At 40.8% G+C, this 19,768-nt stretch overlaps 1 protein-coding gene across 2 annotated transcripts in view; it reads right to left on the bottom strand.

Moving 5' to 3' along the window:
- AMPH (amphiphysin) overlaps window positions 1-19,768 on the bottom strand; it is a 219,148-nt gene that overhangs the window by 48,779 nt on the left and 150,601 nt on the right. For both annotated transcript variants that reach the window (XM_055590769.1, XM_055590770.1), the window contains 4 exons: window positions 16,547-16,622; window positions 15,819-15,901; window positions 12,984-13,122; window positions 11,300-11,428 (listed from right to left, as the gene is read on the bottom strand). In XM_055590769.1, the coding sequence (XP_055446744.1) occupies window positions 11,300-11,428; window positions 12,984-13,122; window positions 15,819-15,901; window positions 16,547-16,622 (427 nt within the window). The remainder of the gene's footprint in view (window positions 1-11,299; window positions 11,429-12,983; window positions 13,123-15,818; window positions 15,902-16,546; window positions 16,623-19,768) is intronic.

Here is a 19,768-nt window from a genome sequence, read left to right as displayed (position 1 = left end):
AACTTAAAAATTTAGAAATGTATGAAAACCTTAAGGGCATTACAGATAATACTTTTTTTTTAGGATATCCATACTCACTGTAGGAGGAAATCTGCTTATACATCCTGCATATTGTCTTGAGTTATCTATTCAGTAGCAGGGTTATTCTTCATATATACTTTTAAAATTAACAAGGATAATGTTCTTCTGAGATCCCTCTTTAATAATTATAACAACAAAACTGTCAATTGATTCCCTCAGCCCCTATTAAAAATTTGCAGTTTTTTTTCATCAATTGTATATTGGTACAAATTATATTTTTATGATTTTGCAAACACACATTACACTTAGAATGCTCTAGGCACTGCTCTATGAACTTAATACATCTGAGCAATAACTTGTGTTAATGTACTTTGTTGTCTTTAAAGAATTACTTTACTATCTTCCCCCAAAGCACATTTTATGGGCACTGCTGCTGCTGCTAAGTCACTTCAGTCATGTCCGACTCTGCACGACCCCAGAGACGGCAGCCCACCAGGCTCTCCCATCCATGGGATTCTCCAGGCAAGAACACTGGAGTGGGTTGCCATTTCCTTCTCCAATGCGTGAAAGTGAAAAGTGAAAGTGAAGTCGCTCAGTCGTGTCCAACTCTTAGCAACTCCACGGACTGCAGCCTACCAGGCTCCTCTGTCCATGGGATTTTCCAGGCAAGAGTACTAGAGTGAGGTGCCATCACCTTCTCCGATGGGCACTGTTAATCCTTAAAAAAAATCAAGGACCAGATGGCATCATTTTCCCACTCAGGGATGAGTAGAATGGGCTGTACTAGGTTTTCCACCGTCCTTTGACGCCAATGCTATTCCAGGCTGCTGCAGAGACCCGTTTCCACATCTTAGGGACCCCTGATATCTTCAAGTTCTCCATAAAAATTGAGCCACACAAATATGTCCATCAGTGCCTGAGGAAGATCCCCTTAAGGAAGCTTAAATGGGAATTTAGAGATCAAGGGTTTAAAAAAAAAACATTATACTAAACTGAGATATGCTTTGACTTTGAAATAAATCTGGGTTTGCACCCCAATTTTGCCACTTGCTACGTTTGCTGGGCAGTTAACTCGGCTTCTTTGAGCCTCCATTTCTTCATGCACAAAATGAGAGTATAATATCTAGAAAAGATTACCATGAACAATAAATACAACAAATACACTAAACATAGTATTCTGAAAATATTCAAAATGGAAATGGAAGCCTGCTATTAGTAACTGCTATTAGTAACCATGTTGATCTGTGTAAAATTAGTCATTAAATATCCACTATACCAGTTTGGCTGCCTTCAAAAGGTGTAACTGGCTACTTTGGGCTTGATATCTATTTGGTTTTGCTTCCTTCATCTTGAGAGTTATCCCTTAAGGCACTCATATGAAATCGTAATTTAATAGAGCTACAAAAAGAGTGGGAAAAGGGCTGCCTGTTTACGCAGTATCCCTTTATAAAAGAGCACTGAGGTACTCACAGTGCTGTCACTACGTGTCAAAACAGTGACATGTAATTTCCCCTAACATAACAGAAGGCAATTAATCTTTTCTCATTCCTTACACCTGCATCACCACTGGAGTCGATCTGATGAGGTCCCAACATTCTGAAAGCTTTCTGGGAGCTTGATGTCAACTACTGTTTTACCACTGAAAGTCTGAAAGAGGTGACCTGGGATGTGCATCGAAGAAAGGAGACTAGGTGTGGAGACCACAGTGAGGGAAGATACCCAAGGGAAACACTACCAATGATAATAATCTTCTGTGCTATACTTCATGAAGCAGCTTTTGCTGGGGACAGCTGAAGTTTACAATTAAGGTACCGGACTTCTTCCAGTAAAGGTGTACAATTTGAGCATAATCCTTATGCCGAGCTTTGCCTTGACCTCATGATAGATGGAGTTTACTTCCTTATCCTGTGACTTGGGGGTGACCGTGTGTCATGCTTTGGCCAAGGGATGTTAGTGAACATAATGCAAGCAAAGGATTGAAATGCGCTTGAATGATTGACTTGCTTTTCTCGGATTCCTGCCATTCATGAAAAGTACAAGCTTTGTCCAGCCACCGGCCAAAGAGGATGAGAGACACATGGAGTAGATCTGAGCCCATCATAACTAATCTCTCAACACTAGAGTTAAAGAGAAATTCTTAAAAGTGGCCAGAAAAAAAGACATGTTACTTACAAGGAATGACATAAAAGTAATAGTAGATTTACCATCAGAAATACTGAAAGCAAAAAGATAGTGAATCAATATCTTTGAAGTACTAAGAGGAAGAAGCTAGAATTTTGTGCCTCTTGAAAATATTTTTAAAACACAAAAATGAGATGGAGCGTTTTTTCAGGCATGCAAAAGCAGAAAGAATTTATCACCATCAGATCGGCATTAGAATTTGCGTGAAAGAACATTTTTTAGGCAGAAGAAATGATACCAGATAGAAATACAGATCCACTTAAAGAAATGAAGAGGATCAGGAATAGGAATACGTGGGCAAGTATATATGACTTTGGCTATTATTTAAATCTTCTTAAAAAGTAATTGATTGCTTAAACAAAAATAAGAACAAAGTAATGTGAAATTACTTCACATTAAAAAGTAAACTCGACGACAAAAGAGCACAAAAATCAGAAAGGAAGAAATATAAATATACTATTGTAAGGTTTTTATACCATACCCTAAATAGAATACTACTGTTTGAGGGTAGACTGTTACAAGTTATTTATGTCCTAAAGCAACCATTAAAATAACAAAATAGTTAAGTATAGCTAATAAAAAAAAAAGAAATGAGAATAATAAAAATGATAAATTAATTCAAAATAAGGCAGATAAATGAAGAAGAAGGGCTAAAACAGGACAAAAAATAATCAAGGTGCTAGATTTTACTTCACCATATGAACAATCACCTTGAATGAAAATGCTCTAAATAATATAATGAAAGACAGAGACTGTCAGACTGAATTTAAAAAATCAAGACAACGAGACACTGTCTACAGGAAACTAACTTCAAATATGTACACACAAATAGATTAAAAGTAAAAGGAGAGAAAAAGACAAACACACTAACCTAACAAAAAGAAAGCTGGAATAGTTACATTTAACGACAAACAAAGTAGATTTCAAATCAAAGAGTATAATCAGGGATAAAGAAGGTCATTTTCTGAAATAAAAAGAAGCCAATTCCTAAACATTTGTGCATTCAATTAGTTTCAAAATTTAAGAAACCAGAGCCAAGAAAACAACAAAATGAAATAGAAAAATGCTTAATTTTGCAGAGGAACTTTCAATAGTAGAACAAACAGAAATTAAATAAGGTTATAGAAGATATAGGCAACACTATGACCCAATTTTACCTAATTCACATTAAAAAGCATGCAGATTATGAAGGAAGAACTAATACTATCTTTATTCACATAAGATATGATCGCCTATATAGAAAACCCAATGAACTCTACAAAAAGGCTAAGGCTTTAATACTGAGTTTAACAAGATTGCAAGCAACACTTTGCATGTTAGCATCAACACATAAAAATCAGTTATATTTATATTTAATAGTATAAAAACCCAGAAACTGAACATTTTAAAATACTATTTATAGTAGCACTAAAAGCATGAAATACTTAGGGATAAACACAACAAATGATGTGAAATGCCTGTACACTAAACATAACAAATCATGGCAAAAATAGAGATCTTCATAAAAAGTTATATATATATATATAGATAGATAGATACATATACTGTATTTATAGGTCAGACAATTCAATATTATTAAGATGTCATTGTTGTTGGTCACTCCCTAAGTCATGTCCAGCTCTCTGCAAACCTATGAACTATAGCACGGCAGGTTCCCCTGTCCTTCATGATCTCCTGGAGCTTGCTCAAATTCATGTCCATTGAGTTTGTGATGCTATCCAACCATCTCATCCTCTGTCATCCCCTTCTCCTGCCCTCAATCTTTCCCAGCATCAGGGTCTTTTCTAATGAGTGGGCTCTTCGAATCAGGTGGCCAAAGTATTGGAGCTTCAGCATCAGTCCTTCTAATGAATATTAAGACATCAGTGCTCCCCAAATTGATCTATAGAATCAATGCAATAACCAATCATTTGTACTGGGTTGAATATTGTGCCCTCTTAGTCCCCTGTAAAATTCACATCCATCAGGAACCTCTGATTGCGACCTTATTTGGCAATAGGGTCTTTGCCGATGTGATGAAATTAATATAAGGTCACACTGGATTAGGATGGGCCTTAATTCAATGACTGGCATCCGTATAAGAGGAGGAAATTTTGGATACACAGACACAAGGACAACGCCATGTGAAGACACAGAGCACAGAGACACACAGGGAAAATGCAGTGTGATGACAGGCAGAGAGTGGGATGATCGGTCTACACACCAAGGAACACCAAGGATTTCCAGCAACCACCAGAAATTGAGAGGCATTTAAGAACCCTCCCCTAGTGCCTTCAGAGGGAATATGGCTCTGCTGACACTTTGATCTTGGACTTCTAGCCTCAGAACTGCAAGAGAATAAATGCCTGTTGTTTTAAGCCACCCAATTTGTGGTGCTTTATTACAACTGCCCTAGAAATCAAATCCAATGTCCTGGAAGTTTGTAGAAACTTACAAAGTGACTCTAAAATTCATATGGAAACTCAAAGAACCTAGAATAGCCACAACAATTCTGAAAAAGAATAACAAAGTTGAAGGACTAACCCTCTCTGGTTTCAAGACAGTATAAAGAGGCAGTCATCAAGATAGTGTGGTCCTAGCACAAAGGTAGGTAAAAGGATCAAAGGAAAACCACAGAGCCCAGAAACAGAACCATACACAGATGGACAACTCATTTTCCACAAAGGTACAAAGGCAATTAAGTAGAATAAAGTTAGATTTTTCAACTACTGTACTGCCATATGTAAAGAAATAAATTTCAACCCATACTGACTGACTCTGGCGTTGAAAGGCACTAATTTTTTCCTCCAATTTTCATCTTATTAATTCCTTGTCCTCAAAGAATGTTAACGTGTTCACTTTGAAATAAATATCCACTGAAAGAAGCAGCAGCTGGTCCAGAAATTTGCTATATTGAACAGAATAGCCAGTGTGGTATTTAAAAGCCGGTTACAGATACCCAGGAAGTGAGTGGCGCACATGTAAATAATTTCAGGCTAGCCCCATCAGAACAGGTGAAAAAGGGCCATCTTGTGAATGTATTTTGCAAGCTTAAAATTTTATTTTGATTTGATTTACTAGGCAAGATAGGAAGATTTCATGAACTTAAAATGTAAGATGCAGCCTTACGTAAATAAATAAATGCATAGCACTGACTTGATCCCAACAGTCACACAACTTAAAGGCTATGCTGATGTCTTGCTTTTTAGCACAGCAGGGTGACAGGAGGGCTTGGAGGAATAAGCTAGAATGTTCAGAAGATAATCCTTCTGGATTTGTAAATGGGAAAGCTATATCAAAGAGAGAAAATACACTGAGAATAGATTTAGGCCAAATAGTTGGGGTATCTGCTGTGAAAAAAATCCTCAAACAAGCCATCTTTTCTTCCTCACTGCCAATTGACAGGAAAATAAGCAAGAAGGAACCCTGCTCCCCTAGCCCTGCCTCTCAAGGGGTCCCTGCACTTCTGAGCACCTTCCTCGAAATTTTTTAGGTCGTTCTCTGGTTGTGTATGTGGGGGGTGGGGCTTCCCCTGTAGCTCAGTAGTAAAGAATACACCTGCAGTGCAGGAGATGCAGGAGACTCAGATTCTATCCTTGGGTCGGGAAGATCTCCGGGAGGAGGGCATGGTAGCCCATTCCAGTATTCTTGCCTGTGGAATCCCATGGACAGAGGACCCTGCTGGGCTACAGTCCATAGGGTCACAAAGAGATGGACACAACTGAAGTGACTGAGTACACATGCACACACTGGTGGTGGGGACCAGAAGTGCCATCAGAGCAGAACACCCCTGGACTAGGATCTGCATGGGCATGGCCCCCATCTTTCCTCTTTGGAGCACTGTCCCACCCTAACTCCACAGGGAGGGTCCACCAAATGCCCCAGGAATCTGGGACTCATAAACCACCAGATTGTCTTGAAACTTGGTGGCCAGTCCTGCTTCCAAGAAGGTGGCTGGTGAGCAGACTGTTCCTGCTGGCCAGCATGTCATTTCACTTAGGGGATCCCATAAGACTGGCAACCAGGATGCTGCTGGTATGCTCATGTCATGTGACTCAGACTGTTTATATGGAGAGCCCCCTGACCACCTGTATAACAAGCAGTAAGATTTTAACAGGTGATCAAGACCAAAAAACACAATCATGTATATACATATGTATGTGCTGTACTGTGCTTAGATGCTCAGTCGTGTCCAACTCTTTGTGACCCCATGAACTGTAGCCTGCCAGGCTCCTCTGTCCATGGGGATTCTCCAGGAAGAATACTGGAGTGGGTTGCTATGTCCTTCTCCAGGGGATCTTCCCAACGCAGGGACAGAACCGGGTCTCCTGCATTGCAGGTGGATTCTTTAATGACTGAGCCACCAGGGAAGCATACACACACACACACACACACACACACACACACACACACATATGTGTGTGTGTGTGTGTGCGTGCGCTTATATACACATATATGTTTACACACACATATATATATGTATATACATGATTGTGTTATTTTGGTCTTGATCTCCTGTTAAAATTATATTTTTTTGCCACAATTTGGTTTCCAGGGACATAATACCTTTTCAATCTTCCTTTTAAAAATGTTTACCAAATATCCACTTCCTTAGAGTATCTGGTTGGGGGAGAATGAGAGATTACTTGAGAAACTCTGACTTAAAGAAGGTAAATAGGGATTTTGTCACGGAAGTTCTCAGAGCCTGAACATTTTTGCTTTTTAACTGTGAAAAAGCAAAAGGAGATGCAGCCCTCCCAGCCTCCAATGACCAAGGGGATCTCAGGGGACTAGATGGAAAATGCTGTTTTCAAAGAATAATGCAGGTGTGCGCAGACTCACACACACACACACACAAAGGATCTCTTTTTTAATTTAAGTCACTAGGAGTTAAAAATAGGGAGAGGTGGGTATGTCCTGTGGCAGGTCCATTTCTATAAACACAGAACCAAAAAAACAAAATCAGCCTTGTGGTCTAGACAAGCAGGCAAGTCCCTGTACATAGATATGGCTATTTCCAGAGAAGATTTTAGGAAATATATGAATATAGGAAAAATATGTCCATAATCCACATGCTACAGTTAAGGTTTAGGCCATTAGAGGGCTCTGTAGACCTGATGGATTTCTGTTTCTAACCCCAGGACACACTCAAGAGAGAATTATCACTCTGATGAAGCAGGGTGTACGAAATACATCCATTAGAGACAAAGGATGTTTCATTCATTACATCTTGAACTTCTGGGTGGGATTCATACAAATGCTTTTCCTCCCCATTAAGCAAATGATAAAAATAGCAAACTGAGGACGCAAACCTATTTGTTAAATCTAAAATGACTTATTAAACATTTAAAAATATTAAAATAAAACATATATATAAATATATATAGTATATATATGAAGGAATATATATACTATATATATATATATTAAATATATGTATATAAAGGAAATGGTAACCCACTCGAGTAGTCTTGCCTGGGAAATCCCATGGATGGAGGAGCCTGGTAGGCTAAGGTCCTTGGGATCGCATGCAGTTGGACACAACTAAGCGACTAACACAAACACACACACACACACACATGAATCACTTTGCTGTACACCAGAAATTAACACTGTAAATCAAATATACTTTTATAAAGAAAAAATAAATAAAATTAAATAAAGCTAGATTATATCCTTCAATAAGAGAGCAAGCAGACTAAAATATAAATCCTTGCTTTACTCTTTCTCTTAACATGGTGATGTGAGACTCACAGCCACTGAGTCAATGGAAATGCTTCGACTCATTTCCATTATTTTACCCCATCAAATACACTGGGGTTCACCTGCTATAGCCATGTTGCCACTTAGATCCAGAAAAAAAAGATAGAAACCCTTTTCTGCCTCCTCCCCAGATTAAAAGAAAACAATATATATCAAGACAAATCCCCCAAAGTGCACCCCCATAATGTCTCTGGGGGTTACTTCCTTCACAGTCCCCTGGCACACTGGTGGACTTGACCCAGCCAGTAAGTTAGAAAAGGTGCTAGTGGGGGGATGCCTTTCCTTTCCATTCCAACAGCCCGGGAGCCTGAACACAGGCTAGCCAAGCTGCGGCAAGGATGGGGCCGCTATCAGCTGATTGTGTCGCTGCAGTGGCCACAGCTGGAGACATTTCAGGTTTGACAAGTGCCTCCTCACCCTCTCCCCTAACTCTTGACTTTGCTCATCAATCTCTCTCACTCAACAGCACCAGCCAAAGTTAACCCTCTTAGAAGGACTTAGGCACCTCTTCTGGCATCTGTATTTTTTTAAGTGCTTTGATTCTTTTTCTTCCCCCCACTGTGAAGGACCCTTATGTGAGCCAGCAAACTGCAAATAAAAAAACACTGTCGAAGAAAGAACATCTTTGAACCCCGTCTTTACTTCAGAACTAGTCTACTTGTTACATTTTCTCTACTTCAGTAGCCTTGGCTGCTACATGGAGATGTCCTCAGCTAAGCACACACGGCTTCTGGGTGACCATATTCTTTATTGGAGATGGAATTGAGAGGATGCTCTTGAGGGGTCCAGGTGACAGCAACTTCAGTAAGGGTCTTATCACTCTAAAACACTCTCACTTTAAAACTGATGAAGCTAAAAACAGAACAAGCTGTTAGAAGTACAAAGGCACAGAACAACCTGGATGTGAAAACTTCTCCAGTTTGGTGCCAGGGCCACGGTGGATGCTGGGTAAGATTATTTGGCTCTAAAACCACTACCCTGGTGGCATCTGTGTATCCACAGATATTACTGGTCCATGCACTGATAAACATGCAATTCCCTTTCCTCAAAGGAGTTGCTGCTGCTGCTGCTGCTAAGTCGCTTCAGTCGTGTCCGACTCTGGGCGACCCCAGAGACAGCAGCCCACAAGGCTCCCCCGTCCCTGGAATTCTTCAGGCAAGAGTACTGGAGTGGGCTGCCATTGCCTTCTCCCCTCAAAGGAGCTACTAAATCACATTTCAAGCCCTAATTAGCTTACCAAATTCAAATCTCCTACAAACAACAGGAGAATGAAAACAATAGCAAATGGCATTGCACTGATCCATGAACACCCTCTAGAGAGAGATGAGACATTATGGCATACCACTGTGCTACTTTTAAGTTTTTATTTTCTGAACCCCTGTTTTTAGTACATGATTTCTGTTATTATTGATAGGATGCAATTGTAATAGGGATGTTGGACATAGAGCTGTTATTTGTGTACTCAGGAATTACAATCTTATGTTTGCACCCCTTACAAAATGTTAAAATTATTTCTGGCTGTGAGAATACCAGGAGGAAACGGTATTGGCATGATCTCTGGGGACATTCACTCTTAACAAAGAGATGGCTTTCATGAAATGAGGAGCTGCTGCTGCTGCTGCTAAGTCTCTTCAGTCATGTCCGACTCTGTGTGACCCCATAGACGGAAGCCCACAAGGCTCCCCCGTCCCTGGGATTCTCCAGGCATGAACACTGGAGTGGGTTGCCATTTCCTTCTCCAATGCATGAACGTGAAAAGTGAAAGTGAAGTCACTCAGTCGTGTCCGACTCTTAACGACCCCATGGACTACAGACTACCAGGCTCCTCCATCCATGGGATTTTCCAGGCAAGAGTACGGGAGTGGAGTGCCATTGCCTTCTCCGAGGTATAACATCGATGGTAGCTATAAATGGGTACACACACCCAGGTGTCTTTGAAACCAGGGGGAACACAGGTGGTTCCCTTTGCCAAGTCATGTAAATGGATCCATTTACTCCTACTAAAGGTTAAGTCGTTCAGTCGTGTCCGACTCTTTGTGACCCTGTGGACTGTAGCCCACCAGGCTCTTCCATCCATGGGATTCTCCAGGCAAGAATACTGGAGTGGGTTGCCATTTCCTTCTCCAGGGGATCTTCCTGACCCAGGGATCGAACCCAGGTCTCCCACAATGCAGGCAGACGCTTTAACCTCTGAGCCACCAGGGAAGCCCATAAAGGTTAAAGACTTAATATTTCTAAAGGTTAAAAGACCTGATATTAACCTCTTTGAATTTTATTTTCCTATTCTCTACTAAGGAGCAATATGAAAAAATAATAAAAGGTGCAAATATGTATTAATATACACCAGGGATTCCCTGGTGGCTCAGAGAGTAAAGAATTTGCCTGCAATGCAGGAGACCTGGGTTTGATCCCTAGGTCAGGAAGATCCCCTGGAGAAAGAAACGGCACCCCACTCCAGTATTCTTGCCTGGAGAATTCTATGGACAGAGGAGCCTGGTGGGCTACAGTCCATGGAGTTGCAGAGTTGGACAAAACTGAGCAACTAACATTTAACACTTCTGTATTAATATATATTGATATCACCAAGGTGCTGATAAAGTAACAAAAAAGTGGAAGTGTGACCACCATCAGGGGTTGGTTATATTCATCTGATAAAATACTCTGGTCAAACTTTGATTTTTTTGTAAAAGATAATATTATGACATGAAAAAAAATGCTCAATAAGATTAAACAGAAAAGTCAGGAATATACAACAATATAATTTGAATTTTGTGCTGCAAAATTTGACATATACTTAGAAAAAATTAAAATAAAATAAACCTCTGGTGGCTCAAATGGTAAAGAATTCACCTGCAATGAGGGAGACCTGGGTTCGATCCCTGGGTTGGGAAGATTCCCTGGAGTGGGGCCTGGCAACCCACTCCAGTATTCTTGCCTGGAGGATCCTATGGACAGAGGAGCCTGGCAGGTTACAATCCATGGAGTTGCAAAGAGTCAGACACGACTGAGCAACTAAACACACACAGCACACAAACCTAAATGCACCAGTGGCTATGTCAGAGCGCTATGATTTAAGGGCTTATTAAGATTCTTCACTTTACACTTTTTTAGTATTTTCCAACTTCCTAAAGTAATGATTCACAGCTCTTAATAATGGAAAGAAGGAGTCTTTTCAAATACTGTACATCTGTCACTTGAGAGTCCTTCAGACACATCAGGTAATTAAAGCAAACCTGAATAACAACTAAATTTCACCATTGGCTCTCACATCTGCCACCTTCTCCAAAGCTAAGCCGTGAGAGTCCCTCTGCCATGGAGCGTCCATGGACATCCCAGCTCTGTTTCAGGTGCTCACCTGGGAAGGTGTGGTCACACTGATTTCAGGAACAAAGTTGTCCTCGAAGAAACTGATGATGTTCTCCTGCTGTAGCTCCTTCGTTGGGGTGACTTTAGGAAGAGGCGGGACAGGAGGCCCTTTCCTTGTCTAAGAAACATCACACACAAACAAACAGGGTTTAATTCAGCGGAAGATGGCATGGCAGACATGCAGAAATGTCTTGGGAACAGAGCCAGGGGATGAGATTGATCCCTGATTCAAATTCTGGTCTGCACTGAGAAATCAGCCCACCTGATTCAGGCAAAGAATGCCTGCTTGTAGCTATGGTGTGACAAATAATGGTCCAATAAGGAAAATTCAGGCCACGAGACTCCATCCATCTTAACACAAGTGCTATATCACAGCACTGCAGGGCCATGTACCTGTGCCTCTCAAGTTAAAATAAGGCCATGCGTGCGTGCGTGTGGGTTAAGTCGCTCCAGTCGTGTTCGACTGTGTGACCCTATGGACTGTAGCCAGCCAGCCTCCTCTGTCTATGGGGATTCTCCAGGCAAGAATACTGAAGTGGGTTGCTATGCCCTCCTCCAGGGGATCTTCCCAACCAAGGGATTTAACCCAGTCTCTTCCATCTCCTATATTGGCAGGCAGGTTCTTTACCACTAGTACCACCTGGCAAGCCCAAACTAATGCCATACCTTCTCCAAAGTCAACAGCAAATGATTTCTCATTTCAGCAGCACATTAGAGTTCTAGAACTAAAATCTAGCAAGATTTCACTAGAGTCAGTGAGACCACTGTGGACAGCATACACCTCACTCTGCACTCCAGTATTTTGGAAAGGTGGCTCAGCAGTAAAGAATCTGCCTGCCAATAAAGTAAAGTAAAGATTCAGTCTCCAGTGCAGGAGACTCAGGTTTGATCCCTGGGTCGGGAAGATCCCCCAGAGAAGGGAATGGCAACCCATTCTAGTATTCTTGTCTGGGAAATCCCATGGACAGTGGAGGCTGGCTGGCTACAGTCCATGGGGTCACACAAGAATCAGACATGACTTCGTGAATAAACAACAAATAAGCACTTTAGAGCTCTATCCATTATTCACATCTTTTTGCAACGATCTTTAGTTTCAACCATACACAAGAAAGCTTGAGCTGGATTGGACACTTCAAGTTTCCCCATAGGAATTTCATTTTCTCCAAAAGAAGGGATAATGAGGGTGGCTGTTTTTCTCTACATTTGCCTTTGCTTGGCCCTTTCTGTTTCTTTCAATCACTTGTTCCATCACTTTTGCTGAGTGCATGCACAATATGCCACGGGTGATACAAAAACAAATGTGAACTGACATAAACATCATGGCCGTTTGTGCTCCAGGTGTTACCTAAAGACTAACAGGAGGGAGGCCACGTGCAGAAGGCAGGATTCAACAGAGCCTTAAAAGTGCAAGACGCTGAGAAGACGAGATCATGCGAGCCTCAGGAAGTTGAGATCGTGGAAAGAGATGTCTCAACCCACTGAAGCAGAGGGTATGTAAGGAAACATAAAAATCTGAGTAAAAAAAGGGAAGTTTATTCCTTAGTGATGATCCCAATAGCCAAGGCTCACACTGAAAACTCCTGTCAATGACTGTACCCCACGGGCTTATCCCAGGTGGGGTCAGCTCAGCCTGGGTTCTTCCGGTCCCCCTCATACATGTGACATCTTCCTACCTGTGAGGGTGACCGAGGTCGGACTGGTGCAGGAGATGCAGGTGCCAACGTGTGATTGGGACTTGCTGTCGGGCTCGGGATGGGTGAAGCCTCCTCAGGTGGCGAAGGCGTCTTTGCAATACGGAGAGGACCCGAGTCGCTGAATGAACACAGAGGGTAAGCAAGGTGCTCTCTATGGAGTGGTCCTTATTTCTCAGGGGCCTTCCTTCTCACAGAACTCTCAGGCATGACAGGCACTATTGGTTATCTACTCCCTCTTCCTGTTCATCCTGGTTATTAGTAACGGTGACGCAATAACTGGTGCCATTCATTGTCCCTGTCTGCAAGATCCCATTCCTACGTTACCGCCGCTGATCTCAAGACCCAGTGCATTATTGTCTCCACTTTACACATAAGTAAAGTGGGGCACAGAGAGGATAAAAAATCCCTAACGTCACTGGAAAATTTCGTGGATCCAAATTCAGGCCTTAATAATTTGAACTCCTATTCTTTCCACTGAGCCAAATAGCTCTGCAAGAATCTTCCAAACATAAGCTGAATTAATTGAACTAATTTCACTTTTGATTTATAAGAGAAACCTGCTATGGCATAATCTATAGCAAAACCTACCCTGCCCTACCAAGTGATAAATTGGCTATTAAAAGGCATCCCCAGGACAAATGTTCATTAAGATTTGGTAGGCGTACTTTCTGATAATATTTAAAAATTAATTTGTTGTCTCGCTTTCTACACCTTACAGCACAATAACTCAATTCAGACATGTGCAAACGAATTATGTGATGGATGAGAGTCTATAATGTTTACTGAGAGCCCATCATGCTCCTGGCCCCAGGCCAGATGTTCGTGATCAGCCCAAATGCAATGGTTAACCCACCACTGGGGACACATCCTACTCTCTAAGAATTTCTAAACTCTACAGATTGAAGGAACAAGTCTGTACCCCCAAATAAATGAGCACGTACACAGCAGGAGGGTCTACAGATTCAACGGGCCGAGGGAATGGGTCCCGTGGACAGGACACGGACACACACATGATTGGAACCTTGCCAATCATGGTCTCCCCTGGGAAGCACGGCCACCAATCTATGCCTAATGGAGGCCCCTCTGAGCTCACTCACCACCTCGTTCTGCGGAGGAACGTTGAAAAAAATGAAGAACATTTGTTAAGCGGTCGTGGCCCCATTTTCTCTTCATTGTATCTGATTCAGCAGCAACGAAATTTCCAGATACCTTTTTCCCCCCTCAAAACCTTAAACTTTTTATTTTTGTATTGGGGTATAACTGATAATGGGCTTCCCTTGTGGCTCAGTTGGTAAAGAATCTGCCTGAAATGCAGGAGACCTGGGTTTGATCCCTGGGTTGGGAAGATCCCCTGGAGAAGGGAAAGGTTCCCACTCCAGGATTCTGGCCTGGAGAATTCCATGGACTGTATAGTCCATGAGGTCGCAAAGAGTCGGACACAACTGAGCGACTGTCACTTTCACAGCAGATAACGTTGTGGCAGTTTCAGGTGAACTGCGATGCAGCTCAGCCGTACATATACATGCATCCATCGTCCCTTCATCTCTGTATAAGGAAGCCACCTTTCCCCGTGTACTTCCTTCCTAAATCACCCAAATGTCATTGTGATATTCTTATTACATTTCGTTCTCAGTTTGGACACAATAGTTCTATCCCTTTCCTGTCTTCTTTTAGGCCATGTTCTAAGACAATATACTTAATGCTCACTTAGTATAGCAGCCAGGGTAGGGACTACATGTATATCTAGACCAAATAGCATCAAATGAGAAAATTAGCTGTCTCCAGGAGGTTCCAAACACTAATACATGGAAGTGGCAGTGCCTGTGTAAGAGCACTGTGTTTTTATAAATGCATGGGTATGTGGGTATACATCAATGGATCGAAAATCATAGACTGTCAGGACTGTGTTATTTCCTTACAAGTTGTTTAGTTCAATAGCATATTTTTATTTCTATTGATTTTAAAAATGAGCCCTTTATCCAGAAAGGTTACTGAACTTCCTCCAGGAAGGCAGAGCAAATTAACTGCAGAGTCATAAAACTGAAATTTGAGTCCTCTAAATTCCAACCCAAGCCTCACTAGCCTGAGTACATAACGCCTGAGAAGGATGGATAAAAGGGATTCCCAAATCATAAGAGTAAGATGCTGTGAATCCAAACCCTGGCACTGTAGACTATTCATCTACAGATCACTGAGCCTTTGGTACATCTTACAGGCACACTCAAAATAAAAACAAACCAATGTTCAACAAAACCCAAACAATGCAGTGTTTGCAAGGTCAAGTTAAGAGGGAAGATGACAGTGAGGTCTCACTTACTTCCTTTTGCCTCTCCCAAAAAGGATTCATTAAAGGTTATCAACACCAATACACTGGGTTGGCCAAAAAGTTCGTAATATATGATGTTATAGAAAAATCCATAATATGGTAATAGAAAAACCTGAACAAGCTTTTTGGCCAACCCAATAAATAACAAGACTAATTGCTATAGGTTTAGGGAATTCTTTTCCTCTCCAAATAAAGTAACAAGTGCACAACTAGAATTTTTATGCAAGAAATTGACATTATAGCTGGAAAGCAAAAAGAGGTAGATGGCACTCTGTAGTGACAAAAGTCCATGAGGATACATCTGAAGGCTAAGAGTCAATGTAAAAGCACAGAACTAAGTTCTGGTATCAGCCTCTGGATGGAAAAATTCCTTGATTTTAGATCTTTGTAGGATGAGTAAAAGATGCTGGTATAGGCTGTAGAAATTGCAACAATTTTTGCCTTAAAGGTATACACAGATGAACTTGGCTTTCATGAACATGGCCTACCTGGGAGCTCCTTGAATGGTGAAGGCCTTGTCAGCATGCTGGTCACCCAGTTTCGTCATCACTTCATACAGTTTGTGGCAAAGCTAGGAAGACAGATGTCACTTGTCTATTAATTTTAAGTCATTCTGCTGCAAATTCAGGCTACTGCCCCCAGGAAGGAATTGTTTATTGAAACATCAAGGAACTTATGATAGCATGGATGGTCTCAGAATAATTTAATGTCTGAACTGGGTCCAATTTAAAATGCATGTCAAAACTGTAAGGCCACAAACACAAAATTAACATATATATAAACCAGATAATAGAGGAGAAAACACACACTTATTATTTACATTCATTCTATTAGAGATAAAAGTGATACAATCACCCTGTTGAACTAAGAAAATCTTACTCAATGACACAAATGCTGACTATCTATTTGGAGACCAATTTTTCCTCAGCCTAAAGACTTGAAAATCCAACTTTAAAAACTGCCTGAAAAAATAAAAAAGATTGTATGATTGTAACAAGTAGGCAGGGGTTCATGAAAGCACAAATTGAACCAGATTTATAGAAACATGTGATCACTACAAAACAATGTAGAAATATTACTGAGAATCAAAACACACTATTAAAAGAAACATGAAAGAGAGTAAATTCTTTGCCTAATGTGTGCCATTGCATTTGCTTCCAGAATAAATGTTCATTTACTTTATATTCCATATGGAAAAATAATCATCATTACTCACCACTGCGATTTCCTTATGAAACTTGGCTTCTAGGCTGGAGACATTTTTGAAAGTATTGACATAAAATCCAACTCGTCTACCATGTGGAAATACAAAGAGGAAAGAAGAGAAAGCCCAATCAGCAAAACTGTGTTTTTAATGGCTATTACATATATTAAAAAACAGATTTTCTTTACATAATTTTGAGTAACACTAGATTAAATAAAAATACTTAACCCAAAGTAGGTCCAACCTTTCCTGATCCGTTAATGAATGGATACCATCTTTTGGTATAGAACACAGTCTTTCCTGATATCTGGTTAATACCCAAAGAAACATTTCTCACACTTTTATGTGCATCAAGATCACTTACAGATTTATTTCCAATCTAATAGGTCTGAGATGTGTGTGTGTGTGTGCACATGTGTGTGTTAGTTGCTCAGTTGTGTTCGACTCTGTGTAACCCCATGTACTGTAGCCGCCAGGCTCCTCTGTCCTTGGAATTCTTCAGGCAAGAATACTGGAGTAGGTTGTCATTCCCTTCTCCAGGGGATCTTTCCAACCCAGCGATCAAACCCAGGTCTCCTGCACTGCGGGCAAACTCTACCATCTGAGTCACTAGGGAACCTCAGGTCTGTGATGAACTTCTAATAAGTTCTATGTGATACTGATGCTGCTGGTTCAGAACCAGTGATTCTAGAATCACTGCCCCAAGAATTTGTGTTTTAGATATGTACTTTGTAAAGATTTTGAGATAGAGAAGTTTATTATGAACATATGCTTCATTCACACTGCTGAGAGAAAGAAGCAGATTTCAAAACAGCATGTGAATATTCACATTAATACAAACAGCCACACAAGATTAAATACCAAAACTCAGCAGCTTTGGACAGAAACAGCTGAAGGAACTAAGAGAAGAGGGTAGGATGGGCCAGCTGCAAACATCTGCTTGAGAGGACAAACAGGCTGCCATGAAGAAGGATCAGATTTAAATAGGTGGGTGCAGATGGGGAAGGGGGAGGTAGCTAAAGTTGTGATTAGTCATTCAGTCATGTCTGACTCTTTGCAACCCTGTGGACTATAACCCACCAGGATCCTCTATCCGTGGGATTTTTTAGGGCGAATACTGGAGCGGGTTGCCATTTCCTCTTCCAGGGGATCTTCCCGACTCAGGGACTGATCCTGCATCTCCTGTGTTTCCTGTATTGCAAGCGATTCTTTACCTGCTAAGCCATGGTGGAAGCCCAGCTGAAGTTGATTGGTGGTTATTGTTTTATTTGCATCAATTTTTCACTATACTAAACAAAACCCTAATGAAGATCTATGAAATGAACTCTGTGTCCAGCTTACTGTTTCCTCCGAATAAACTTCTTGACTGTAAACGCTGGGTGAAAGGTACAGAGAAGAGCAGCTTTGACGGGCGCTGCTGACCCGCTTCCCTATGCAGGCACCTTCTAGGCCCTTGACACAAAACTTTTGTAAATATGCTGGGAAAGAGCTAGCATCTCACCTGCTTTTAATTTATCTTCCATTAATGAAAGCTGAGTTAATCCTCTTTTGTTCCTTTATCTATTGTGCATTTGAATTTGCTTGTTTCTTTCTTGGAGCTTGTTTTATTCTTATTATTCATACAGAATTTTCTATTAAAGGCACTGAACCTTGAATACATTTAGCAAAAACAAGAATCCCCATTCTTCTATCTTTAAATTGCTTCCTGATACACAGCTTGTTTATTCCAATGATTATTTAGAAAAATAATTGGCACAGTACTAGTAAGAAACACCTTATTTAGAATGACTAGACAAACATCTATGATTTTCTAAGATTTTGTTTCCTTTGAGAACTCAGAAATCAAATCAATAAGGATGTATTTAATTTTTTAAAAAAAATGTTCAGTAGTTTTGATGCCACTTATCATATAGTGATTCTTATTTACGAAATCAGAGATTCTATCAAAGCAGGAACTGCCTTTGGCTAGTTCACAAGAACAGACTCAGCACCTAATAGCAGTTGGCACAGAACAGGCGATGCAGTAAATATTCCATGAATGAATGAGCGAACGGATAAGCAGATTAACAAACTAGTGAATGAGCAAATTTGGCACTCATTCTACTGGAAGAACACATTCGGACTATAACCTTGACTTACAAAAAACTGGTGTTGTCAGCAGTAAAACATACACCCACAAAGAGTACCAGGCTCTGAACTGTGATATTATCTGCTGTCAGGTAGTCTGATAATATCAGCTATAAAATGAGGATTCTTTTCACAAGCTCTTCATCAACAAGGGACTCTGAGACATTACCATTTCCCCAAAGTATTGTCTGAGGCATCCTCAGGGCCCTTCTGGTTAGCTGTTAAGACCAACTTAATTTCTTCTTTAAGAGGTTTCTTTGTTCTTGGAAACCATGGAAAGGCTTAACAGCTGAGCCTACTGCGGTCCCAGAATGCAGGCCAGGACACTCTCCCCTCTGCCCTGAGGGAAGCCTGTCTTGCCCCAGTGAGCTGGTCACTGCTTCCCCCTGAGCCCCCTTCAATGGAAGAAGTATGCTCTATGAGTCTGTTTTACGCATATGTTCATTTGTGCCATATTTTAGATTCTACATTTAAGTGATATCATATGGTATTTGTCTTTCTCACTTCACTTAGTATGATAATCTCTAGGTGCACCTGTGTTGCTGCAATTTTGCATTATTTTGTTCTTTTATGGCTGAGTAGTATTCCATTGTATACATATACCATATCTTTACCCATTCCTCTGTTGATGGACATTCAGGTTGTTTCCATGTCTTAGCTATTGTGAATAGTGCAGCTATGAACATAGGGGTGCATGTATCTTTTTGAATTATAGTTCTGTCCAGGTATATTCCCAGGAGTGGGACTGCTGGATCATATAATAAATCTATTTTTAATTTTTTGAGGGACCTCCATACTGTTTTCCATAGTGGCTGCATCAATTTACAATCTCACCAATAGTGTAGGAGGGTTCCCTGTCCTCCACATCCGAACCAAGATTTAGAATTTTACTTAAAGCAGTGTTGCATGACAAGCACAATCCTGTTTATTCAGGGTGGTAGCATGGATGTGCTGGTGAAAACTGAGACATAAGGCCCCACTTCACCCAACAACTTCTTGGTTCTACCACTAAATGGGAAAACTGAAGTTAATGGAATGAGAAATGCAGAGTACCCATAAAAAAAGAATATTTCATTTATAAAATAAGAATGAAGCTCAGATTAACAG

Source organism: Bubalus kerabau, chromosome 8, assembly GCF_029407905.1.
Source record: "Bubalus kerabau isolate K-KA32 ecotype Philippines breed swamp buffalo chromosome 8, PCC_UOA_SB_1v2, whole genome shotgun sequence".
NCBI classification, from domain to species: Eukaryota; Metazoa; Chordata; class Mammalia; order Artiodactyla; family Bovidae; genus Bubalus; species Bubalus kerabau.
This window is presented reverse-complemented; position numbering and strand designations above follow the sequence as displayed.